Below are 22,807 nucleotides of genomic sequence, written 5' to 3'. Positions count from 1 at the left end.
TTCATGAGAAAGTCTTTCCCATGAGAAACATGGGAAAGTTACTTTCCCATGAGGCAGGAATCACTCCATTTTTAATTTTTTCCAAAAAGTCCCTTCAGCATTAAAGAAGCATTAAAGAGGCATTAAAAACCTAATTTTTATTAAGGGCATAATAGGAATTATATATAACTTTCCTAGGAAAGTGGATGGCCAACCAAACATAAGCACTTTGGAAATTTGTCACTTTCCCATGGTCAACCAAATATGCCAAAAGTACTTTCCTAGGCATCCTCTTCCTAGGAATTTGTTTTCCAGGAATCATATTCCTAGGAAGGAAAATATTTCCCGCGAACCAAACGAGCCCTAAATAGAGTATCCATCGCGCAACAAATCGTACTAAAATAAATGTTATGCCAATAAATTGTAAATAGAGAATTGAGACTTTTAAAAACATAATTAATGAGCCACATGTGGAAAAACTATAACAACTAAAGATCTCATCCACAATAGCTAGCTAAAAGGTGTTATTTGGATTCCTTCGCCTTGTATAAATATCCAAGGTCGATATAGTGCATAGTTGATGTGGGACTAAATACACATCTACATGGGATCTCACATACTCTCTCTGTTTAAGTCCTAGCATCTTTGCTAAGCTAAGGATCCAAATCTATTCAAATATAATCACAAGCACTACAATTGGCATGTGGTCAGTCTCAATGAGCTCGTGCTGCAGTCCCCTAGTTCACATAGGCCATACGCTAGGACCACTCTGATACCATTTGTAACAATGTAGGATCTCACCCAAAATGGTTAGTTGGAAGATGTTATTTAAATTTCTTGGTCCTATATAAGTAACCAAGATCTACCTAGTGCATAGCCAATATAGGACTAAACACACGCCCTCATGGGTCCTCATAAAAATAAAAAGGTTATACCTGACTTCTAAATATGAATTTAAGATGGCACAAAGTAAAGGAGGCTCCCATCCATAACATTGATTTAATTTTTGTATAATTTTAATTTAATAAAATGTTATTAATTTCAATAATACTTTTATTTAATTTCCGTACAAGTAGTACAAATTATCATGGGGTTGGATCTTTACGTCCTCATAAAAGTGAGAGACTTAAATTTGCCCAACTATATATTTATTAAATACAACATGAACGTACAAATCGAATAAATAGTATTGCAAGAATGGTGTCACATCAATAATTAGAAATCTTTTTGCAAGGGCGCTCAAAATAATGCCCGATGAGATAAATTCATATGTTTCAATATAAATATTAAATAAAAATATTAATATGTTTCAATGAATAAATATTAAATATAAATATTAACAACTTCAATATTAATAAGTTTTATATTAACAACTCTAAGAATACCAAATTCAAATATAACATGATATACAAACCCCAGGATATATTGTAAATAGAGGAAAGAAGCGGAGAAAATGAGGCAGAAGAGAGAGAGAGATGGTACCCCCTTGTGTGTACCTCAGCTAGGAGAAGGGTGAAAGAGAAGGAGGCCATAAATCTTTTTCTATACAAATTAAGAGCTTGACTATTAAATATTAAATATAGATGCTAATATAACAACTTACATTAATATGAACATTTAATCTATTCATAAATAATATTAAATTGAAATGAATATTTAATATCAAATAATTTCTATAGTAAATAGTAATATATTAACATTACAGAAAAAATCAAGCAAAAAATCTACACCAATATTAATAATAATATTATTAATAATAAAATGTACATAAATAATTTTTTATGTTAGCAATTCAATATTATTAATTTTTATATTAGTAAATCTGAGAGCACCAAATTCAAATATAACATGATATACAGATTATAGAATATATTATAAATAGAAAAAAAGTGAAGAAAAGGAGAAAAAGAGAAAAAAGAATGGAAATTCTCAAGTGAACCGCGAAGGTGGTGGAGATTACAAATCTTTTTCTCTTTTTGTTTGAAGTGTCCAAATATAATTACGGCTCGTTGGGCATTTTTTTTTTATGGAGTCTTCTTATTTTTCTTATTTTTAGTTTTTCTATAATTTTCTTTTAATTTTTTCTAAATTTTGAAGAGGGCTCTATCTTTCTTTCTTCTTTTCGTTTCATTTTTTTTTTTTGACTCTCTTCCTCTTTTTTGGATTTTTTTAGTTTCAAGAGTTCAAATATAATTCTAACTTCTTAGACCTTTTTTTTATTTTTTAATTTTACATTCATAAATATATTTTTATTTTTTTAAATTTTAGTGAGGGCTCTAACTTTCTTTCTCCTTTAACATACCTTTTTTTTTTTTGCCCTCTTCCTTCTTTTTTGAATTTCCTTTAGTTTCAAGACTCCAAATATAATTCTAATTTCTTGAATATTTTTTAAATATTTTTTCATAAAATCTTTTATTATTTTTTAGTTTTTTATTTTTTTAATTTAGAAGACGGTCCAAATTTTCTCTTTCTCCTCGTTTAACAGGTATATATATGCTTGGAGATTTGGCCTTTTCTTTTCAAAAAAAACCGAAAATTGAAGGCGAACAGTGCGACAGACTGGATTGCCTCATTTATTGCCCGGCACTCTGGAGAGATCATATGGACATCTATAGGAGATATTCCTCCTACCTTATTTTCTTTACTTTCTTTTGATATGGCTGGTTGTACTCATGTTAAAGCTATATGAAATGTAATTTTTTTTTATAAGAAAAACAACCCGGAAAATTGAAGGATTGAGGGGGAATACTGGATTTACTGGTTTTTTTTTTTCTTTTCTAACGAACAGTTTAAGGCAAATTCTCACGTATGAAGTCAAAGCGGACCGCTTATTTCTCGGTCCAACCACAACCTGCCACGTTCTCTTATCCTTCTTGCATGTGAATCCAGTCTAACTACCTTATAAAGCAAGTTCCCAGCTTATAAATCCCCTCCATAAACGGCAGGCGGTTTCGCTGCCCTTCCGCCGGCCCTCCTCTTTACCTTCTCTCCTCCAAAGGAAAACAAAAAACTTTTCCATCTAAAAATCCCATTCTCATCATCAATTCCGATAGAAACAGCCTCTTTGATGAACTCATCTCATCTGACCCACTCTATAGTAGCTCCGACTCTTAAATCTTAACCTTTTCTTTCTTTATTTCGGTCTGATACGTTGTTTTCTTCGGGGAGCGAGGGAGGGATGGAGGGGATGGGATGGGGAATCGACAGCTATCTGAAGCAAAACTTCGACCTCCCGGCGAAGAACCCCTCGGAGGATGCGCAGCGGAAATGGCGGGCCGCCGTGGGCAAGATCGTCAAGAACCGCCGCCGCCGCTTCCGAATGGTCCCGGATCTCGACAAGCGATCCGAGGTGGAAGCCAAGAAGCGCAAGATCCAGGTGAATTCTTCAAAGCAATTATGCTATTGACGGTTAATTCGAGATCTTTTGTCTCTGCATTATTGAAATATATACTGGCGGACAGAGGGAAGTGCACCCCAACTTCTTTGAAAGGGACGGGCAATGTCCCCACGTCGACTTCTCAATAGAGTTTTAGGTCTAGAAAATAAGGGAAGTCAATCTCAATGATCTATGGCGAAGCTTCCGCGAAGCTTCATGTAGTTGTGGCTCCGAAGAATAAAAAAAAAGAGTGAGTCTGCCAAATACAGACGATGTGGTTGTCCCTTCTCACAAACAATAAGTTATTGTTGGTGGATCCCTCGTTCACTTGATTCTTGTGGGCCCCTTGATCGCCTGATCTAGGGTTTTTTTTTTTTGAATCTTAGTGTCAGACGTACCCTATTCATTCAGACTTTTGTCAACAAAGATTATTGGAGGGATGGGTCTTCAGACTTTTGATGTGCTATTTTGTTCCATTGTCCTTCTTGCATTTGTTAAGCAAACAGAGATTGTTGTAACTGGCGGACATCGTCTCTTATCCATGACGGTGGGGTTTTGCATTTTTATGTCCATAGGATTGGTTGTTTGAAGGAGTCACAATCCAAACGGCAGGAAATCAGATTCTGGTTGCTGGCTTTTTAATCCAAGTTTCATGTCTCACATGACTCCCACTTGCTTTAGGGTCTTGCTTGTGAAATATCACTCGGAAATTGTTGCTGATTCCATGTTTGAGGCCTGTTGGTTCTATGTGTTACCTCATCCAGGAATCTCTTCTCTTCTCATGCCCTAGAAAGTTTTTTTTTCTTCTTCATCTTACCAAAACCTGATTTGGATAGAGTAACGGGAATCCCAGTTCAATCCAATCAGAAAGAAAGGGGGATTTCTTTGTTGACAGTAGTGGAATCGCAATCATTTCGCGAGAAGCCCCATCTCCTCGTTGGATTCTCAAATAGGATCATTTTCATTAGAGTTGAAGATGTTGTGTGCAAATAACTGAACTATAAATTTAAAATCTGAAGGTATATGGCTAGGTCATTATATAATTGGAAAGATTGATTTATACAAATAGCCCTCATCATGAAATTATGCATGAAGTGCTAGACAGATAGTAAGTAAATCAGTAAGCCAGACAAGGCCACTACCCAGTTATGTTCCAAAAATCCGGGATACTAGAAGGGGAAACTAGGGACAATCCTAACATGTGACCTTTTCTTTTTAAACACAAAATGACTACTCCAGGGGTCGAACCCATGCCATTGTACGTGTCAGCTAAAGCCTTTACCATTGCACCAAGCAATGGCCCCTAAGCAAGTTATTAAGCAAGTCATTAAGCCCAAAGGCTACAAAAACCTTCTAATTGTACTTTTAGTACAAGTTTTAGCTCTTATTGGAAGATAAGAGGAGAAGCCAAAATAAATTGAGATTCAATCCCCTTCCTATCAAATATCTTGCAGCCAAAACATTTTTGACTTCCTTTATCATGCTAGTTTCCTCTTATTTCTTATTAAATGACCAATCAAGATTACTTTATCCTGTGTTGATACTAGAATTGGTTAGTTAGTCTTGAATGCAATCTGTGATTTAAATCAGCAATCTTTATCTCAACATAAGATGTTAAATTAAGTTAAGAAATAATAAGATTCTTCTCTGATATGTCATTGACAGACATTAACCCAAAATTTATCTTCTTAATGCTAGTATATCGCTAATCTTGATGCTACATCTGCAAGATCAAATATATAAAAGCCCTCAACAACAAGCTTTTCTCTCATCACTACCAAGAAATAGCTTGGATGGCATCAACCTTGCCACATGGAAAAGGGGAAGAAGGTTCAACTCTGATTGGGGTTGGCTTTTCAGGGGTGGAGTGGGTGTGGGGTAGAAGATGGGGATTAGCCGCTCCTAGTCACAAAAAGGAAAAAGAAAGAAAGAAAGAAAATTTTTGCCCATCCATTTTGAGCTGAAACACTATAAGAAATATTTTTGCTAATATTTTTTCGAAGAAGCAGGTACTAAAGATCGGATAAATGACAGGACCACAAAGTTAAATATGTGTGTTGTATGTCTGTGATTGAGAAGCCATATGTATAGCCTTTAGTAGATGTAGAAACAATTTGAATATTTCATTTCGAACGAGCAGGAGAGATTGGAAAAACTGAGGATTCAACCAGTTGACAGTCAAAGGGGCAATTCATTTATATCTACTCAAAAAAGGCAATTCATCCATATGATTATTTGCTGGAAATATGATAGTCCTAGTTGTTTACTTGTTGGATTCCTTCACGTGAAGCATCCAGAGACTGACCAGGAATGAAGTGATCAATTATCATAATTAACTATCTCTCCGAACAAATGGTCCATTTGCACAAGATGCATACTATTCTTGATCACATCGTGTCTATCCAAGCTTCAACTTGGCCTCAAATTCAATTACTATCGAGAAAAAAAATCTCATTCTGGTGTGTAGCTTAACAGGATATATCCTAATTCCTAACCATTCAGCTTGTGTCAAGCAAGCGGTGTGTGGCCTAGCCCAGCATGCATCCTTTGATATATAGGATGTTTCATGAGAATGTAATGTAGTTAGCTCCCATAGCAGCAGAATATTGCTATTTAATCACTCACTAATCTTGTATCGTGCATTCTCACCTATTGTTCTTGTACTTTTGGAAGATATTATTGGATGTCCTGAGTTGTTTGCAGCAATAATTCTGAACAACAGAACCGCTTGATAAAGTTGACAATTCAGAGCATATCAGATGATAAATCTGATGCCACTCAACAATTCAGGGAATGTACAAATCTAGATAGTTCTGAAGAGTTCCTAGAACGTAGTGTCACAAAGAATGTCATAACAGTACCAATAAGAGACTCTTTTAAAGTTCTCATCAATGAGGCCTCATATATCGGACCTCTCAACAGGCAGACACAGTAATAATCTTAAAAATGACAATGGTGATGGATAACCGAATGTTCTGAGATGATACTTACATTCAACTTCAATTTAACTATTATTCCTAAACGATTAAACTAAACCAATTTATCATGAGAAAAATCTTCCCTTAACATTTATAGGTGAAAATAAATTCTTAATATTTGTATTTCAAGTTTTAGATGGATTTCAGTTTCCTTGCAGATCTTGGAAGCATTTGAACCCATGAAATTTTGGTAAAAAATTAACTTGTATTGGCAATCATTGATTTGATAGATCATTGAAGTATTATGAAAGGTTCATTTTATCTCTCTATGTCTTACATGATCTCCTTGGGGTGGGGCCCATGCATCTCCACCATTAATTTTGCAATTTCACCTTGACAGAATGGAGTGAACATGTGCTTTCATTCCCTCTTATATTTATACCCTTTCTTTTAATATATGTGTCACGTGCCCCCTTACATAAACTCTAAGACAACAGGAAACTAGCACAATTTATTAACTAGGAAGATGTTTATCAAATTTATTTTTAAAGAAATAGATAATGGTATCATAGCTATTCATAAGGATCACTTATCTTGAAGAAAACATGTGTATGGCACATGACAATATTGGCTAAAATAATCCTAGTTCTTTTGGATCCTTATTGTGATTTTCTTTTTTGTTTATTTTGTACTATTGGACCTCCATTATTAGTTGGACCTTGTATTTGGGTTTTTCATGTTTGGTTACATTAATAATCTAGTGTCAGATGCAATATATTGGAAACATCCATCAGCTGGGTCCGCAACATATGCATCAGCTGACTGATCATGTCAAAGGTAGACTTGAAAATAGATTTGCTTTGGCTAAAAATTCAAGCATATCTTGGTTTCCATAAGAAAGTGGTGGCATCGGACTGTTGAATGCTCAAATTGACCTTTACATACAAGATTGGTATACAAGAATTGGAAATAGGAAAATAAGCTACTTGTAACACCTTCAAAATATTTTAACATAGAAGTCTGTAAAGTTTTTCTCCAATGACTCTTCAATTATCCTGAGATGTTTGATGTATATGAGCATGCAATCATTTTTGGACAAGCAATGACTAAAAAAATATGATCACCATATGCTATAAATTTCATACAATCCGAACTCCTAAGTGTTTTTTCAACAATATGTCTATTTTATTTATAATAGTTGTGTTTTTCCTAATATCTGTGTCTATTGTATTTATAGAAATTGTGTAACTTTATTTGGTTTATTCTATTCCTTTCCTTTTTTTACCAGGAAAAAATTCGGATTGCTCTCTATGTACAACAAGCTGCATTTCATTTCATTGATGGTATGACCTTCATCAACAGTCATTTTTAAATTGTAGAGTTCTTGGTTCTTGGTATCACCTCTTCTTACCAATCATTTATTTTTTGTGCTTTGCAGCTGCTAATAGAAAAGAACACCATCTTTCAGAAGAGGTCATAAAAGCTGGTTTTTCTATCAGCCCTGATGAACTGGCATCCATTGCAAGTGGACATGATATTAAGAGCTTGAAGATGCATGGAGGAGTTGAGGGGATATCAAGAAAAATTAATGTCCCACTAGATGATGGCATTAACACTAGTGATTTTTCAATGAGACAGAATTTATATGGTGCTAATCGATATGTAGAGAAGCCTTCTAGAAGCTTCTGGATGTTTGTATGGGATGCTCTACAGGACCTGACTCTTATCATTCTTATGATATGTGCTCTGATTTCTATAGTTGTTGGACTTGCCACAGAAGGATGGCCAAAGGGTGTGTATGATGGGTCGGGAATTCTTCTCAGCATATTCATAGTTGTCATAGTTACTGCTGTCAGTGACTACAAGCAATCTCTGCAATTTAAAGAATTAGACAAGAAAAAGAAAAACATAATTATTCATGTAACTAGAGATGGTTCTAGACAAAAGATATCTATTTATGACTTGGTAGTTGGGGATATTGTTCATCTGTCAATAGGTGATCAAGTTCCAGCTGATGGTCTATTTATGTCTGGTTACTCCTTGTTGATAGATGAATCAAGTTTGTCTGGTGAAAGTGAGCCAGTATATATTACTCAGGAAAAACCTTTTCTTCTGGCTGGGACGACGGTGCAAGATGGGTCTGCTAAAATGCTGGTGACTGCAGTAGGCATGCGCACTGAGTGGGGAAGGTTGATGGGCACTTTAAGCCAGGGTGGAGAGGATGAAACACCTTTACAGGTTAAGCTAAATGGTGTTGCAACCATCATTGGAAAGATTGGTTTGGTGTTTGCGACTCTAACATTTGTGGTCCTGATAATTAGGTTTTTAGTGGACAAGGGCATGCATGTTGGGTTGTTGAAATGGTTTCCAGAAGATGCGCTTACTTTGCTGAATTATTTTGCAATTTCAGTGACTATAATTGTCGTTGCAGTTCCTGAAGGGCTACCTTTGGCTGTGACATTGAGTCTTGCCTTTGCAATGAAGAAGCTAATGTATGATAAAGCACTAGTTAGGCATCTGTCAGCATGCGAAACAATGGGTTCTGCTGGTTGCATTTGTACAGATAAAACAGGAACTTTGACGACTAACCACATGGTAGTCGATAAGATATGGATATGTGAGGTATCCAAGTCATTTAGAGGTAAGGGAACTGTTAATGATCTGAAAGCTGTGATTTCTGAAAAAGTATTTAGCATCCTTCTTCAATGCATTTTTGAAAATTCTGGTTCTGAGGTGGTGAAAGGAAAAGATGGTAAAAATACCATAATGGGTACACCAACTGAAGCAGCATTATTAGAGTTTGGCTTGGACTTGGAAGGAGATCATGATGCTCAACACCGGGATTGCAAGAAATTAAAGGTGGAGCCTTTTAATTCAGTTAAGAAGAAGATGTCTGTTCTTGTGTCATTACCCGGTGGAAGGATTCGTGCCTTCTGCAAGGGTGCATCGGAAATCCTCTTGCAGTTGTGTGACAAGATCATTGACAGTGATGGAAACAGTGTACCTCTTTCAGAAGTGCAGATGAAGAATATACTGGATATCATCAATACATTTGCTTGTGAAGCCTTAAGAACACTTTGCCTGGCCTTCAAGGATATGGATGAAACTTATGAGGGGGATGAAATCCCTGCTGATGGTTATACACTGATAGCTGTGTTTGGCATTAAAGATCCAGTCCGGCCTGGAGTCAGGGATGCAGTTCAGACCTGTATAGCTGCAGGTATTACTGTCCGAATGGTAACTGGGGACAACATCAATACAGCTAAAGCTATAGCCAAGGAATGTGGAATATTGACAGATGATGGTTTGGCCATAGAAGGAGCAGATTTTCGCAACAAAAATCCTGAGGAAATGAAAGACTTGATACCTAAACTTCAGGTTCTTTTTATATTCTAAATCTTTATTCATATGCCAAACCCATGTTCTTTCTTATATTGATACAGCCATGTTCAGGTAATGGGCCGATCTTTGCCGTTGGATAAACATACATTGGTGACAAAATTGAGAAGTATGTTTCATGAAGTTGTTGCAGTTACTGGTGATGGAACAAATGATGCCCCAGCACTGCATGAGGCAGACATTGGTCTTGCAATGGGTATTGCAGGCACAGAGGTATATTTTGCAGTTGGCCTCACATGCGCGCGCACACGCCTCACACACACACACACATGTATACATACATACATACATACATACATACATAGATATATCTATATTTTGCGGTTGGTCTCTCTCTCTCTCTCTCTCTCTCTCTCTCTATATATATATATATATATATAAATAGATAGATTGATACATATATACACACACACATACATATATACATACATACATACTTACATGCATATATATTGTGTATACATATGTATGAAGATTTCTATATATTTTCCTATGTTTCTTATGTCTGACTGGTTTTCTTCATTGGTGCTTGTTACTTTGTTCCCATGTTATTGGCATTTATTAGACTTTCATAATCAACTTTAACCAATTTCAGAAATCTTTTGTAGTTTGTCCCATTTGATCATTCTATAACGACAGACCTAAAAGTACCGGAGCCTATTATTCGATTGGAAAGGAAAAGTGGTTCCTCTAATCAACCGAAATAAAACCTTTGACAGGGATATCCTGTAAAGGCTTATATATTTACACTGAAAAAAGTTTTATTTGTTTTGATATGCTTTTCATTTTTCATTGAAATCATATCAAAGGCCCCTTTTGGTCTTGAAGTCCTACTTCATGTTCGAATGACATGACATTGGTGGTTCTCCGTGGAACACTATTGGGCATTTTGGCATGGCACTAGTGGTGGGCTGTAACTTTAGATTCAATGAAGCTATTGCAGATTAGATACTTTGGCAGTTGCATGATTTAGGGCAATGTGCAAGATAGACACTGGAAGGCAAGGCCTAAGAATTATATGAAGCCATAAGCTATGGGTGAAATCCTGTAGAGTGGATTTACAATGTTGGAGCTCAAATCTCCTTGATAAGGTGCCAGGTTCCAAAACCTGTGACATATTTGTTAAGATTTTCTTGTATGTAATGGAATTATCAATTGTCATCTTTGTGTGCATACTTTATAGGTTTATCATGCAATTTTTTAGTAAAAAATAAGTCCTTAGATTTCCTTACTTTCCATTCTATTGTTGTTTTATTCCAGGCTTCTACTTATATAGACACTTAGGTTTTCATATATTAGGTTGCCACCTAGGAATCAGATAATATATTGCAGTCCAGACCAATATGGAACATGCTTTTAAATTATTCTGTCTTAATTTCTGTAATTTATCTTCTGAAAAAAACTGAAACTATACATTGGAAGATTCAATTGATATTAATATTGGACAGTACAATGTTCTGTGTTAGATACATAATCTTAAGATATTTTACACTTTTACTTGTCTTCATTATTTTGTATTTTTGTGATTTATGAACTTTCTTGAATGTATTTGTCTTAAAATTATTTGTCGCCAGAACTGCCACCAATAAAACTGATTCAACCAATTTGCAATCAAAATCTGAAGCAGGCTCTTAAACCTTGGGATTCACTTATCTAGCTGCATACCGGCATAGGACTTCATCTTATTGCCTTGACCAAAATATTCACTAGTGCCCCTGCTATGCCTTCAAAATTTCAAATAGAACCCATGACCATGACATGATTGTTTATATTTTCCAAGATTTTAAGTGCCATTGGCATAAGATGTACCAACCATGGCATATGCTGTGCCTTGTCGGCGTATACTGTCCATGTTTCTTTTTTCTTTTCTAAAGATTTTTTTGGATCAGTCATTGACCAGTGTCAATTGGGCAAGGGTAGATACCTTACGATATGCAAGGGATCATGGTACACATATTGTTCTGCACTAGTTGGCATGGTATGTATTAGCAGGTATGGACTAGCACTTGAAAAACCATGGTAGGACTATCGTGCTTTATAAGTATTCCTTTTATGTGTCATGCTGTTGCACTTTATGATCCTCTTTCTAATTATCTATATTTTTAACTTTTCCTTGTGATAGCAAGAGTCTGTGTGTGCTGGGTTAATCACCTGCCCCCATCTAACTGTGGTTCACATATTTGATGAACTTTGTATTCACCCAGGATTAGGAACCTCCTCATCCTATATATTGCCTTGATCATCCGATTTATGAAACCTGTCCTTATTCATTCTATATTCCACTACATTTCGCACTTGCTTGCCCTAAACGCCACGTTATGACTTAGTTTAACTTTACGTGCATCTGTTCTTGATCGTCTTCATGAAATTGGGTTTCTTCATCTCAGATTCATCTTTAAAGATAAGAAAATATGACATTTAGATGGCATTTTGGATGCATCCAGTATAGTCATCGGGCTCTGCATGCTTGGACTAACATGTTGTTGTGTCTCGCATTTATAGTTATTGATTTTTCAATTCATCTCTTGAAACCTTGCTTTCAAGTTGAGATGTTAGGTTCGCAATTTCAAACAATTAAAATTATCCTTAAACCTAAGGGCAAGACTACTAGCTAAAAATTTGATACAAATTGTCATTGGAGTTAACTAACACTGCAACACTTGTCAAAGCTTATGGGAATGGGATGGTTTTGATTAACCGAGACTCGCAATGGTTTGTCCAGTAAGACTGCAAGTCAAATGTGTATTAAGATGTGATCAAACAGAAAATCCTAGATTCATGTGGTCTATTTTTATCTAGACAAGGATTAGAAAATGCGTTGTTATTGTATAATGTTTCCTAAAAGTAATTTAATACACTTTTGTTTGAGGGCAATGTCTTTTTTATATATTTTATCATGTCTTGGACCCTAGTGGAGTAGGTATGTGCTCTTATGGTTTGTACAACAAAGTTTTTAATTTGGGTAATGTATACCATATTGATAACTTACCAATACCAGTTATCATACATCCCATAACAACATGTGGTACACTGTTGGAGTCAGTACAATTGCTGTACCGGGTGCCCGTACAACTCATACCAAGCCCTTGTACATGACCAATACTATAGCAGGTCAGAACGGTATGCCTCGTGCCAGCTGGTACGTTTGATTACTGAAAACCATGTTGAATAATGTTAATAGATGTTTCCTAAGGGCCATGTGGAACATAGAAACATGGGAAAGGGCTTTGTATACACTGGAATTTAAATTAAAGGTTAACATAATATTCCCTAGACTTGTTCTTGATTTATAATTACTTGGATAGGAAACGTACAGGTTTAGAGCATAGTTAGTATCCCTAGTTGACCTAAGGTTCCCACCTTACTACTATTTGAAGTCCTAGTGGCTACCATAATGCGTTTTCTACAAGAAGCTATAGATTCTTAACGAGATCCAGAAACTAAGGGATTCCAGTGTTTGCTTTATTGCTCCTCTGTGCAAAGTGACAATGGAGAGAGAAAGAGAATTGAGGGCATCCTACTAAAGCTTGGAGATTGACATCATGAACCGGTGACCCCACTATTGGTCATCAATTGTTGGAACTTCTTGAAGTGATTTTGGTGATTTGGATGCTAAGCATTACCCCAATGGAAAACATGATTTTCATGCTGGAATTTTTATAATGCAAGAATTGGTTGTATGCATGCAATCAGTTGTCATGCATTGTTAGGGTGCATGATCAAGCAATCCAATTGTTGTTAGTTTTCCTATTTACCTACTTGATTTTTAGTATATTCTTCAACCTTGGACTTCAACTTGTACCAGCATTATGCATGCTTTTTGACCACTGGTGAATAGCCAATTCCTATAGCTCATATGAAAAATAGAGAATGCATTCATATTTCATATATTAAATGAGGTCAATAGGGAACGTAAATGATGAGTACCCCCTCCTAGCTATAGAAAAACAGATTCAAAATAAATTCGTGGGTGCAAGCAAATTATACATTACAAGCAAATAATATTTACACGCTTGCTTACTAAACATTGTGTTATACCTCCCATTGGTTACAACGATTACCCCAACTACTGATTGCATGGTACATCATACCATACCGATCGGGCGGTATGGGGCGTTTCGTACTGATTCAATACCATTATCCATTATGAGGAGCATATTGACACCCGATATGCCGAACAGGCCTAGTACCATACCGACATAGTGATAGCGTGGCACCAGTAGGGGACTCGGTACCGAGACAGCGTACATTGGTTGATTGGTTCCTTAAAGGTTGTTCTATATGTAAATATCGTTCAATCTTGGAAGAAAATGCAAGCACCAAGTTCTTTATGTAATTAACAAAACATTCATCTCACCTCATGACCATCCTTTGGCAGCATTTTGAGGAACCTCGTGATATCATTTCTAATCAAGGGATGATGATTACATCATCCCTTATGATAAGACATGGCTAGCTTAGTTTCAAAAATAGATTTATGTGAAGATTATAAAGTACAAATCAAATAACATAATTTTAGAAGCTTCAAATTGGTCACAGCTAGGGGATACATGCCTTATGCATCGTATTGTATCTTGATGTTTCCGACTATTAGACAATTATAGGGTTGCAGTTTGGGTTAGGCTCAACTGAAACCTGCTTGCACAATCTGCTCATTGGGAAGGGTTGAGTTCTTATTTTATAAATTGAAGTTGGGCTTGGGATTAAAAATCGCAACCCAACCCTAGGTTGAGTTAGGTTAGGGTGGACCTTCAACGCATGTTGAACCCGACCCTGACCCAACACTAACCAACCCAACCCAATATATACATTAATAAATAATATATATATGTTTCAAATTCATATTTATGTTTCACATAGGTTACTTTTATGTTTTATATGATTATATTCTTAATTTTATTAAATTATGTCCAAAAATATATCATTGAAGTTGATGAATGATTAAGGCCTCGTGCCAACAACTATTAATCTAACAAAAACATCCCATACCTTTTCCCCATCTTAAATTTCTTATTCATCTCGATTCAGCCCGATTAACATGTCCTAACCAACCTGACTTGATCGACCTGACACATAAGATGGGATTAGGTTGGGCTAGGTTAGAGAAATTCCAACCTGAGACCTGGTTGGGTTGAGTTAGGGTTTGGAGGGTTAGAGGTTGAGTTGGGTTAGGTTTGCCCTCAACCCAATCCAACATTCCCCCCTCCACCAAGTTGTAGCCTTGGGCAAATATCTTCTAGATTGTTTAACAATTTAAGATGTAACATCCTTGAGGTCCACTTATCCCAAAGCAGCACTCAAGATCTATGAAAAATCATACAGGGTAAAATGGATCTGCTATCGGGATAGGGTCAATCTTATACACTAAGATATGTGGGCATCATTTACAACTGACCCATCTTGCTAGTCAATCATTTTTATGTAACCCACACCTACATCTCTATTCAAATTATCAACCCACATGACCTTCCCATATGCATGCCGAATACCAACTTTTCATAGCCCTCTAAAGTGCGAAATCCTCTAGCATGCCGAATACCAACTTTTCATAGCCCTCTAAAGTGCAAAATCCTCTACTCAACTTAAAACACAGGCATATTTGATTTATGGCAACTTTACTATACTTCCCAATTTCTTCAATTTCCTGGATATGATAGTACAACAATGGAACTTATTAATTATTACTTGTGGGCATAGCATTAATAATCCACAGAAAAGTTCTAATAGATTGCAACTTTCTGCATTAATAACAACCTGTACATAGTATTCTCTAATGCTAACCATGCATTGGTGTGGTCTTATTACGTTGTCCTGAAGGTTCATGCAAGTGCTACATGTCCTCAACAGATCTGGGGCCATTATTACCTGACCTGTGGCTGACTTGCAGATAAAGTATGATGAGCCATGCCTAATTTTTTAGCAAGTTGGATAGGTAGCACTTCGGGGTTGGGTCAAAAATTCCCACCCATATATTAGATAGATCCTAAGTTTTTATTAGCTATTTGAGTAGTATTTCAATGAGGGAATCTAGAGAGTAACATGCACATGAATTTTTAGGGCCCATTGCTAGTCTGAATCCCCTTGTTGATTCTGTTAATGTTAGGTCTAGCTTTTTGTTCTCAGTCTGTGGGACAGCAACCTGTTTAAATTTGTGCTTATTCAGTTGATACTGTTACTATTTAATCTATCTGCTATGTCTAAATTAGAAGTTCTTGCCACTGATGCCTTAACGAGAATGATACCAACTCCAGCTGCACATATTTCATGTGCAGGTTGCAAAAGAGAGTGCTGATGTTATTGTATTGGATGATAATTTTGCAACTATTATAAATGTGGCCCGATGGGGTCGTGCAGTTTACATCAACATTCAAAAGTTTGTGCAATTCCAGTTGACAGTTAATGTGGTTGCTCTAATTGTCAATTTTGTTTCAGCATGCATCACAGGTACAGAAGATGTCAAAATTCTCTTTATTGCCATGTTTTGAAAGCTCTATCAAATATAGTTAGTTTTTCCGCTCTAGAATTGGCACATTGGTTATCTTCTTTTTGAAATGTAGGGAGCACTCCTCTCACTGCTGTCCAGTTGCTTTGGGTCAACATGATTATGGATACCCTTGGTGCCTTGGCATTAGCAACAGAACCTCCAAATGATGAGATGATGGAAAGGCCACCAGTTAAACGAGGTGAAAGTTTTATAACTAGGACCATGTGGAGAAATATCATTGGCCAGAGTTTGTATCAGCTGGTTGTACTTGGAACTCTCATGTTTGCTGGGAAATGGCTTCTGAACATTAAGGGTTCAAATGCTGACTCCATTCTCAATACACTAATATTCAACTCGTTTGTGTTTTGCCAGGTAACCATCTCACATGTAGTTTCCTAATTTATTAATGATCTTGAGGAATTATGTTGCAAGCTCAACATTATAGCTTATCTTTTAAAAAAATCCGTTAATTTTTTCCATGTGGGTCAACACTCATAAGGAAATAAAAGTATTGGGTAGTACAAATTTGACTTCAATGAAGTTAAATAGGTCTAAAAAGTGTGTACTACTAGAATATTACTGAAAGCATGATTAATATTTAGCTTAAGGTTAAATTTGGTGAACTAGAAATGCAATTGTGATTTTCATGCACAGTGTGGTGCACATATCTAAAGTTTAATTTCAAATATTATTGCAAAAGTTATCATCAAGCAGCAGTTGATACTCACTTACTTGAGCTTAAAATCATGGGATACATGTCATAGTACGCCATACCGTACTGAACCGAGCAGTATGGGGCATATGGTACTGTACCGATTTAGTACTAGTACACGGTACGAGAGGCATACCAACACTCGGTATGCCGAACCGACTTCCGTACCAAGCATACCGACATAGTGATAGGGTGGTATTGGTACAAGGCTTAGTACCGAGATGGCATACCTTGATACACGTTATATGCAAAGAACGTGGATTATTTGTTACTATAACCATAGCCATAATCCAGCTTTTTCACAACTATTTAGGATTAGCTTTATAATTCTTATTCACCAAGTATTCATGTTTAGGGCTGCCTTTGACATTATTCCAAGCTTCTCCATATCCTTACTATCTTCATACCTGTTATCCTTGGCAGGGTCTGTTGAACCGTCGGAACCGACCGGTTCAGCCTGTACCGTACCGGTACCGGCTAGCACCGGTACGGTACAACCATTGAATTCGGTTCCGACCCCTAAAGGGGTTGGAACCGAACGGTTTCTTGCTCGTACCGGTGCGAACCAGTGTGGTTCGCATCGGTACAACCTGGTACTGGTGCAAACCGGTCCGGTTCGAATTGGTACAAGCCCAGTACCGGCACCGGGGAAGAAGAAGAGGAAGAAAGAGGAAGAAGAAGAAGAAGAGGAAGAAGAGGAAGAAGAAGAAAAAGAGAAGAAGCCTATCTGTCGCCTCGGGCCGACAAGGATCACCCGTCTTGCTCGCGGTTCCGGCCCCTTCTTTGCTCGCGGGAGAAGGGAGGAAAGAGAGGAGGAGAGAGGGGAAGAAAGGAGAGGAAGAGAGTTCGGAAAGGAGGGAGAAGAAGGAAAGGGGAAAAAACGAAAAAAAAAGGGCTCCGCGCGCGGGGCAGCGCGCCTGCGCAGACGCGAGCGGGGAATCGCTCGCGCTTGCGCGCGATTCCACGCGCAGGGAACCGCGCTTGCATGCGGGGCAGCGAGCCCACGCGGCCCCGTGTGTTAATGCCACTCCGTGGTTGAAACGCGGACGCGTGCGCGCATCGCAATTTTTTTTTTTTTTGTGGTTGGCTGGTTCGGTACCGAACCGGTACTGGTCTCTACCGGTACATCGGTTCGGTTGGTTCCGCATATCTTGATCCTTAGTCTTTTTCTCCTTTTTCTTTAACCTTCAACACAAATTAAAATTCCTCTCCTTACTAGAGTCTCTTCAAATCTTCGTTGTATATGTCTATATCATCTTAATAGATTTTCCGTCACTTTATCTTTAATTTGTCTGTAGCTCCTCTAGTATATTTATTTCTCAATATATTATTTCTAGTTTTACAATAGATCCACCTTAGCATTCTTATTTATGCTACACTTTACTTTTTTCGTGAAATCTGTTCATGGCCTAATACTCAAGCTATACAAGTATGCCTTGTTGTTCTGTAGAATTTTTCGGCGATCTAAAAAGAGACGCAACTTTGCCGAAGCTTAGCTCATCCATTAATAATTTGCTTAGGATATCATTTTTTATCGAGCATATTTTTGCCCATTTTCCATTGTCAAACTTATAGAGAAAGCAAGGAGAGTTTAACAAGCAGAAAGGAGGAATATACATACATCTATTACCTTTTTTTATACCGTAATATATATATATATATGTGTGTGTGTGTGTGTGTGTGTGTGTGTGTTAAGGAATCCGGAACCAAGGAGGTTGTGTTGTGTAACGAGACTACAAGAAAAGAATGAAACTAGAAGTTGTTGGCAACCAGTGAACCCGACGGTTCAACCGGGTGAGAGGTAGATCTTTCCATGGGTTCGAACTTGAAGTGAATTCAGTGGATGTTCTTTCTTTCAAGAAGACTGCTTTTCGTGGAGGAAGATAAGCGGATACTTGCTTGCCAGTATGTTCCGCGGCCTCTGCCGCCCCCCCTCACCCCCCCCCCCGGCCCTCCACAGGCGTCCGCGCTGCTCCTTCTCCCTCGCCCGCTTGCTCTCTCTTTCTCTTCATCTTCTCCGGCTGCAGCTGGTTTTATCTCGGTATGGGCCTGGTACCAAGCCGGACCGGGCACCGACCGGTACGACACCTGGTACCGGTTCGGCAATCCTTGATATATGTATATCCATATAAGAAGTTCTTATATTGTTAATACTACATTTGATTTAAGAAGTGCATATATTATCATAATTCCTTTTCAATAAGTTAGCGTGATAGCCAATCCCAAGCCTAGCCCTTCCATTGAACATGTCAAAAATTCTAAGGCACAAATTCTACGAGTCCCAGATCCAATCTAGAGTGAGCCAAGCTTGCTGGACTGCTAGGCTACCATTCCCATTGACACTCCTAGACTTGGGGCCATATCTATGTTTGTATTACTTATGTTCTTTTAATTTATTATTTATACTATATTTGCTTTTGTATTTTCTATAGTTTTTGATTTTCTAGTATGATTTCAAACTGATGTAAATCAGTTTAACTTGTATCCTAATACATAATTTAGGAATAATAAAATAGAATAATATACAGAGTTGACATGATGGTTAGCTTTTAGCCATGCTAACTTTTAGGAAAGTTTCATTGTACGGGTACCAGTATCTTACTAGTATGGTTTGGTACGATACAATAAACACACTGTACTAACAAACACAACATTTTCTCATACCTACCTGTGGCGTCACCTAAAACCGGTCTGTCGGTACAACACAGATACGGGTGTTACTGCGCATTTCTGCTCGATTTGGACTAGATTGGACCGGTTCTTTTTATATGCCAAACAAAACCTCAATACTGCCATTATCTTACTGGTATAGTATGATAAAGTACACCCGATATGGGGCAGTATAGATTGGTATGACAAACCTTGCTTTTAGGAATCAATTTGTCCAATGCATTTACAATGGGTGTTTGAAAGGTGTTTTACACAAATAGTTATTGCCAAATAGTATATATGTACATTCATCTAAAAAGATACACGGTCTTTTTTTTTCATCTGAAATCACGGGCCACTGCAACCAACAAATACACCTCTATTAGGAAGCAAATTCTGTTATCATTGATCCCAGGAGGTTTTGCCTTTTGATCTAGTAGGATACAAAGTTGGTAATTATGTAGTGTCATGGATAATTTTGATGTGAATATTGGAACAGAAAAGTTCATGAACCATTTGCTTTCGCTTCCTTAGATCTATTCTACATTTTACAAATATTGTTGGGGAGGGAGAGGTAGAGAAAGAGAGTTTGAATAGGATTAACAAGAATGGAGATACACCTGTAGAGTGTTGATTGATTACTCAATCAAACCTTCTGCGAATGCTAATTTTGCATGGTCTTTCACAGATCTGTACTATGAAGAGAATTTGCACAATGCAGAGGGCATTGGTAAGATGTTTAGAATGCATCGAAATGCTAAGGTGGATAGATGGTAAAACAAGGAGGTTTAGTTAAAATAAGTTTATATTAAGGAAAATATAGGATTGAAAGCAACTAAGGACAGTAGAAGCCAACCGTTCAATTTGGACTGGACATGCTATGCAGCTCCAGGTTATCCTGGTGATGTGAGGATGGGAAAGACAAGTTGAATAATTGGCAGTAAGGATCCGAGATTGTAGAAGACTTGGCAGAGAAGGTGAGTTGATCTGGAGAATTTTCTGATCTGTGTTACTTGGCATTCAATAGTGACCAACAGATTTCATGCTGTTCATTAAAAGTTTATGGGATAAGGCATGTATGACCATTTATATTTACCCAGTGATGAGTTGTCTTATTATTATCTTTTCCAGTTAATGAACTTAGCCATTGAAGCATTGTCTTGTCTTCCTAAAGCTACGAGTCACTAGCGACAACATCTTAGTCTACGACATGTTCAGGGGAATGTTCACACCATATTCAAAGAGCTTCCATGAGACGTCCTACAAGGTCTTTAATAATCTATGTGATACAGAGGTTTGTTCTTAGGGAGTATTGCCACCTTTGTTAACGAAGTCCAAGAGTGGGCTTGTTGAGGAGTATATCACATGGCAGAGGTTCACATGTTCGTTAAATCCGCCCTGTTGATCAAGTTGGTTGTGCCATGTTTACAGAGGTCTCAAACAGGAAATGTAGTCCTTTATACTTGGCTTTGTTGTTGGATTGCTACACATTTACTGTATGTTCATGTCAAGGATTTCAGAGAGTTTGGCTTGGTGTGTGGTATACTAGGCACGAAACAAATTAGCAAAGGAAAAGATTTGATGAGTTTACTCATGTCACATCTACTTCCCATTCTACCAGTATTCTCTTTTTCCCATGCAACTTAGCATACACCTCTCTAACAAGCATGGCACATGCTTGATGTCAGTTAATTTATTTTGTTTTTTTATTATTTTACTTGTATCTTTGTAGTTGCTTCTGGAATTGAAATAGCTCCAGATCATAGTTTTCTCATGATAGGTTTTTTTGTTTTACAACCAACAGCGATCACCACTAGTTGATAATTGTATTCTCTGAACCTTAATGAATCAGGTGTTTAATGAAATAAACAGCCGGGAGATGGATAAGATCAATGTTTTTAGCGGAATTTTCAGCAGTTGGATCTTTTTGGCTATCATAGCTTCAACGGTCATATTTCAAGTAATAATAGTGGAATTCCTTGGCGCTTTTGCAAGCACAGTACCACTTAGCTGGGAATTATGGTTGCTCAGCATCCTGCTAGGGTCAATCAGCTTGATCGTTGCCATAATCTTGAAGTGCATCCGAGTTGAACCTTGCAAGACTGCTGATAAGCCCAATGGCTACGAACCAATCCCTTCTGGTCCAGAAGATGTATAGCAGAGCTAAGAGCATCACTTTGAACCTCTCTGAGCTTGCCACATTTACAAGAGAGAGCAGATTAACTGCAATTCAGATTGCAGAGGCTTTGCCGCACGTTGGGAGATATTGCTTGTGCAAACAAAGTTTTTGGATCTATGAGTTAATTTTTGTTTTAATTTCTTTGAAGAATAAAATGTTTTAAGCTTTGATGCATGACAATGATCTAAGATTCAAACTAGAAGGTGAATCCCTGCTGTTCAAAATATGGATTTCTTAATTTTGTTGATAGTTTTGTACACTTGTTGTCTCTGAAAATATTTGTTAATATATATCATGCTTGCAGATCAATGCATTTTTTATTGCTTGTATACTTCTTAGGTTGATAAAACTAGGAAACGAGGTTCATGTACGACTCTTTACCCTTTTAGCATTTCTAATGCCACCATATCATGATTATACCGCAACATTTGCCTTGTTTAAAGTTTTAATAGCTTGGGAGAAGAAGATAGGTAGATCCGGAGTGGAACCCATGATATAGGAATCCGGACATTCGTATGTGGTACAAAATAAAAAAAAAAAATCATTTCATTGTAACATTTCTTTCATTCCAATTTGGACGTCTCATGAGTACCTTACTAGAGGAAATCCATAGCAATATTCTGGCCACCCCAAATATTCTAGGAGAAAATGGATGTGAGATTTTCGTTTTGTTTTTTTCCTTCTTCCATTAACTCAGTAATCATAGCACTAATCCTTTATCTGGTTTTATTATTTTTGGACTCCTACCAAAAAGGATATGATGAAATTAGCATTGAATGAGCTCAAGAGAAATCTAGCACAAAAATGTGTGCAGTAAATATGATGTGAGTCTATATTGGTGGACCAATGCAAGTGGCTGAAACAAGAATTATGCAAAGAAGTTTGGAAGAGCTTTCAGTCTAGTAGCGGATATGGGGAAAACTTATAGATTCTTCAGGATGAAATTTGCTACGAGGCACATTGGAGTAATAAAAATCAAACAGGTATTATGTCACTGAGATTTATGGTTGATGGTTTAATTGTTTTGGTTCGAATGTCATTTTAGTTCCTATCAAAGTCATGCTTTAAATGGCAAGCATTATTGGTGCAAATTAGATAAGTTTACAACTGC

At 37.1% G+C, this 22,807-nt stretch overlaps 1 protein-coding gene across 1 annotated transcript; it reads left to right on the top strand.

Annotated features, from left to right (window-relative positions):
• Positions 1–2,909: 2,909 nt before the first annotated feature.
• LOC103706304 (putative calcium-transporting ATPase 8, plasma membrane-type) lies at positions 2,910–22,005 on the top strand. Its single transcript, XM_008790366.5, has 7 exons — positions 2,910–3,355; positions 7,562–7,616; positions 7,712–9,651; positions 9,727–9,885; positions 15,945–16,116; positions 16,230–16,528; positions 21,370–22,005. Exons 1-7 carry the CDS (start codon positions 3,158–3,160, stop codon positions 21,673–21,675), a joined length of 3,129 nt encoding a protein of 1,042 aa, XP_008788588.1. The 5' UTR covers positions 2,910–3,157; the 3' UTR covers positions 21,676–22,005.
• Positions 22,006–22,807: the final 802 nt, after the last annotated feature.

Source organism: Phoenix dactylifera, chromosome 8, assembly GCF_051530095.1.
Source record: "Phoenix dactylifera cultivar Ajwa chromosome 8, Ajwa_hap1_PhDact_Kaust_v1.1, whole genome shotgun sequence".
In the NCBI taxonomy this organism is placed as follows: domain Eukaryota; kingdom Viridiplantae; phylum Streptophyta; class Magnoliopsida; order Arecales; family Arecaceae; genus Phoenix; species Phoenix dactylifera.
Note: the sequence above shows the minus strand (reverse complement) of the source record. Positions and strands in the feature narration are given on the sequence as shown.

Bases quoted from the DNA above. Each gene is read 5' to 3' on its own strand.
- LOC103706304 (XM_008790366.5), top strand. From the start codon at position 3,158: ATGGAGGGGATGGGATGGGGAATCGACAGCTATCTGAAGCAAAACTTC. The intron at 7,617-7,711 runs GTATGACCTTCA...TGTGCTTTGCAG, and splicing joins TGCATTTCATTTCATTGATG to CTGCTAATAGAAAAGAACAC. The intron at 16,529-21,369 runs GTAACCATCTCA...TTAATGAATCAG, and splicing joins ACTCGTTTGTGTTTTGCCAG to GTGTTTAATGAAATAAACAG.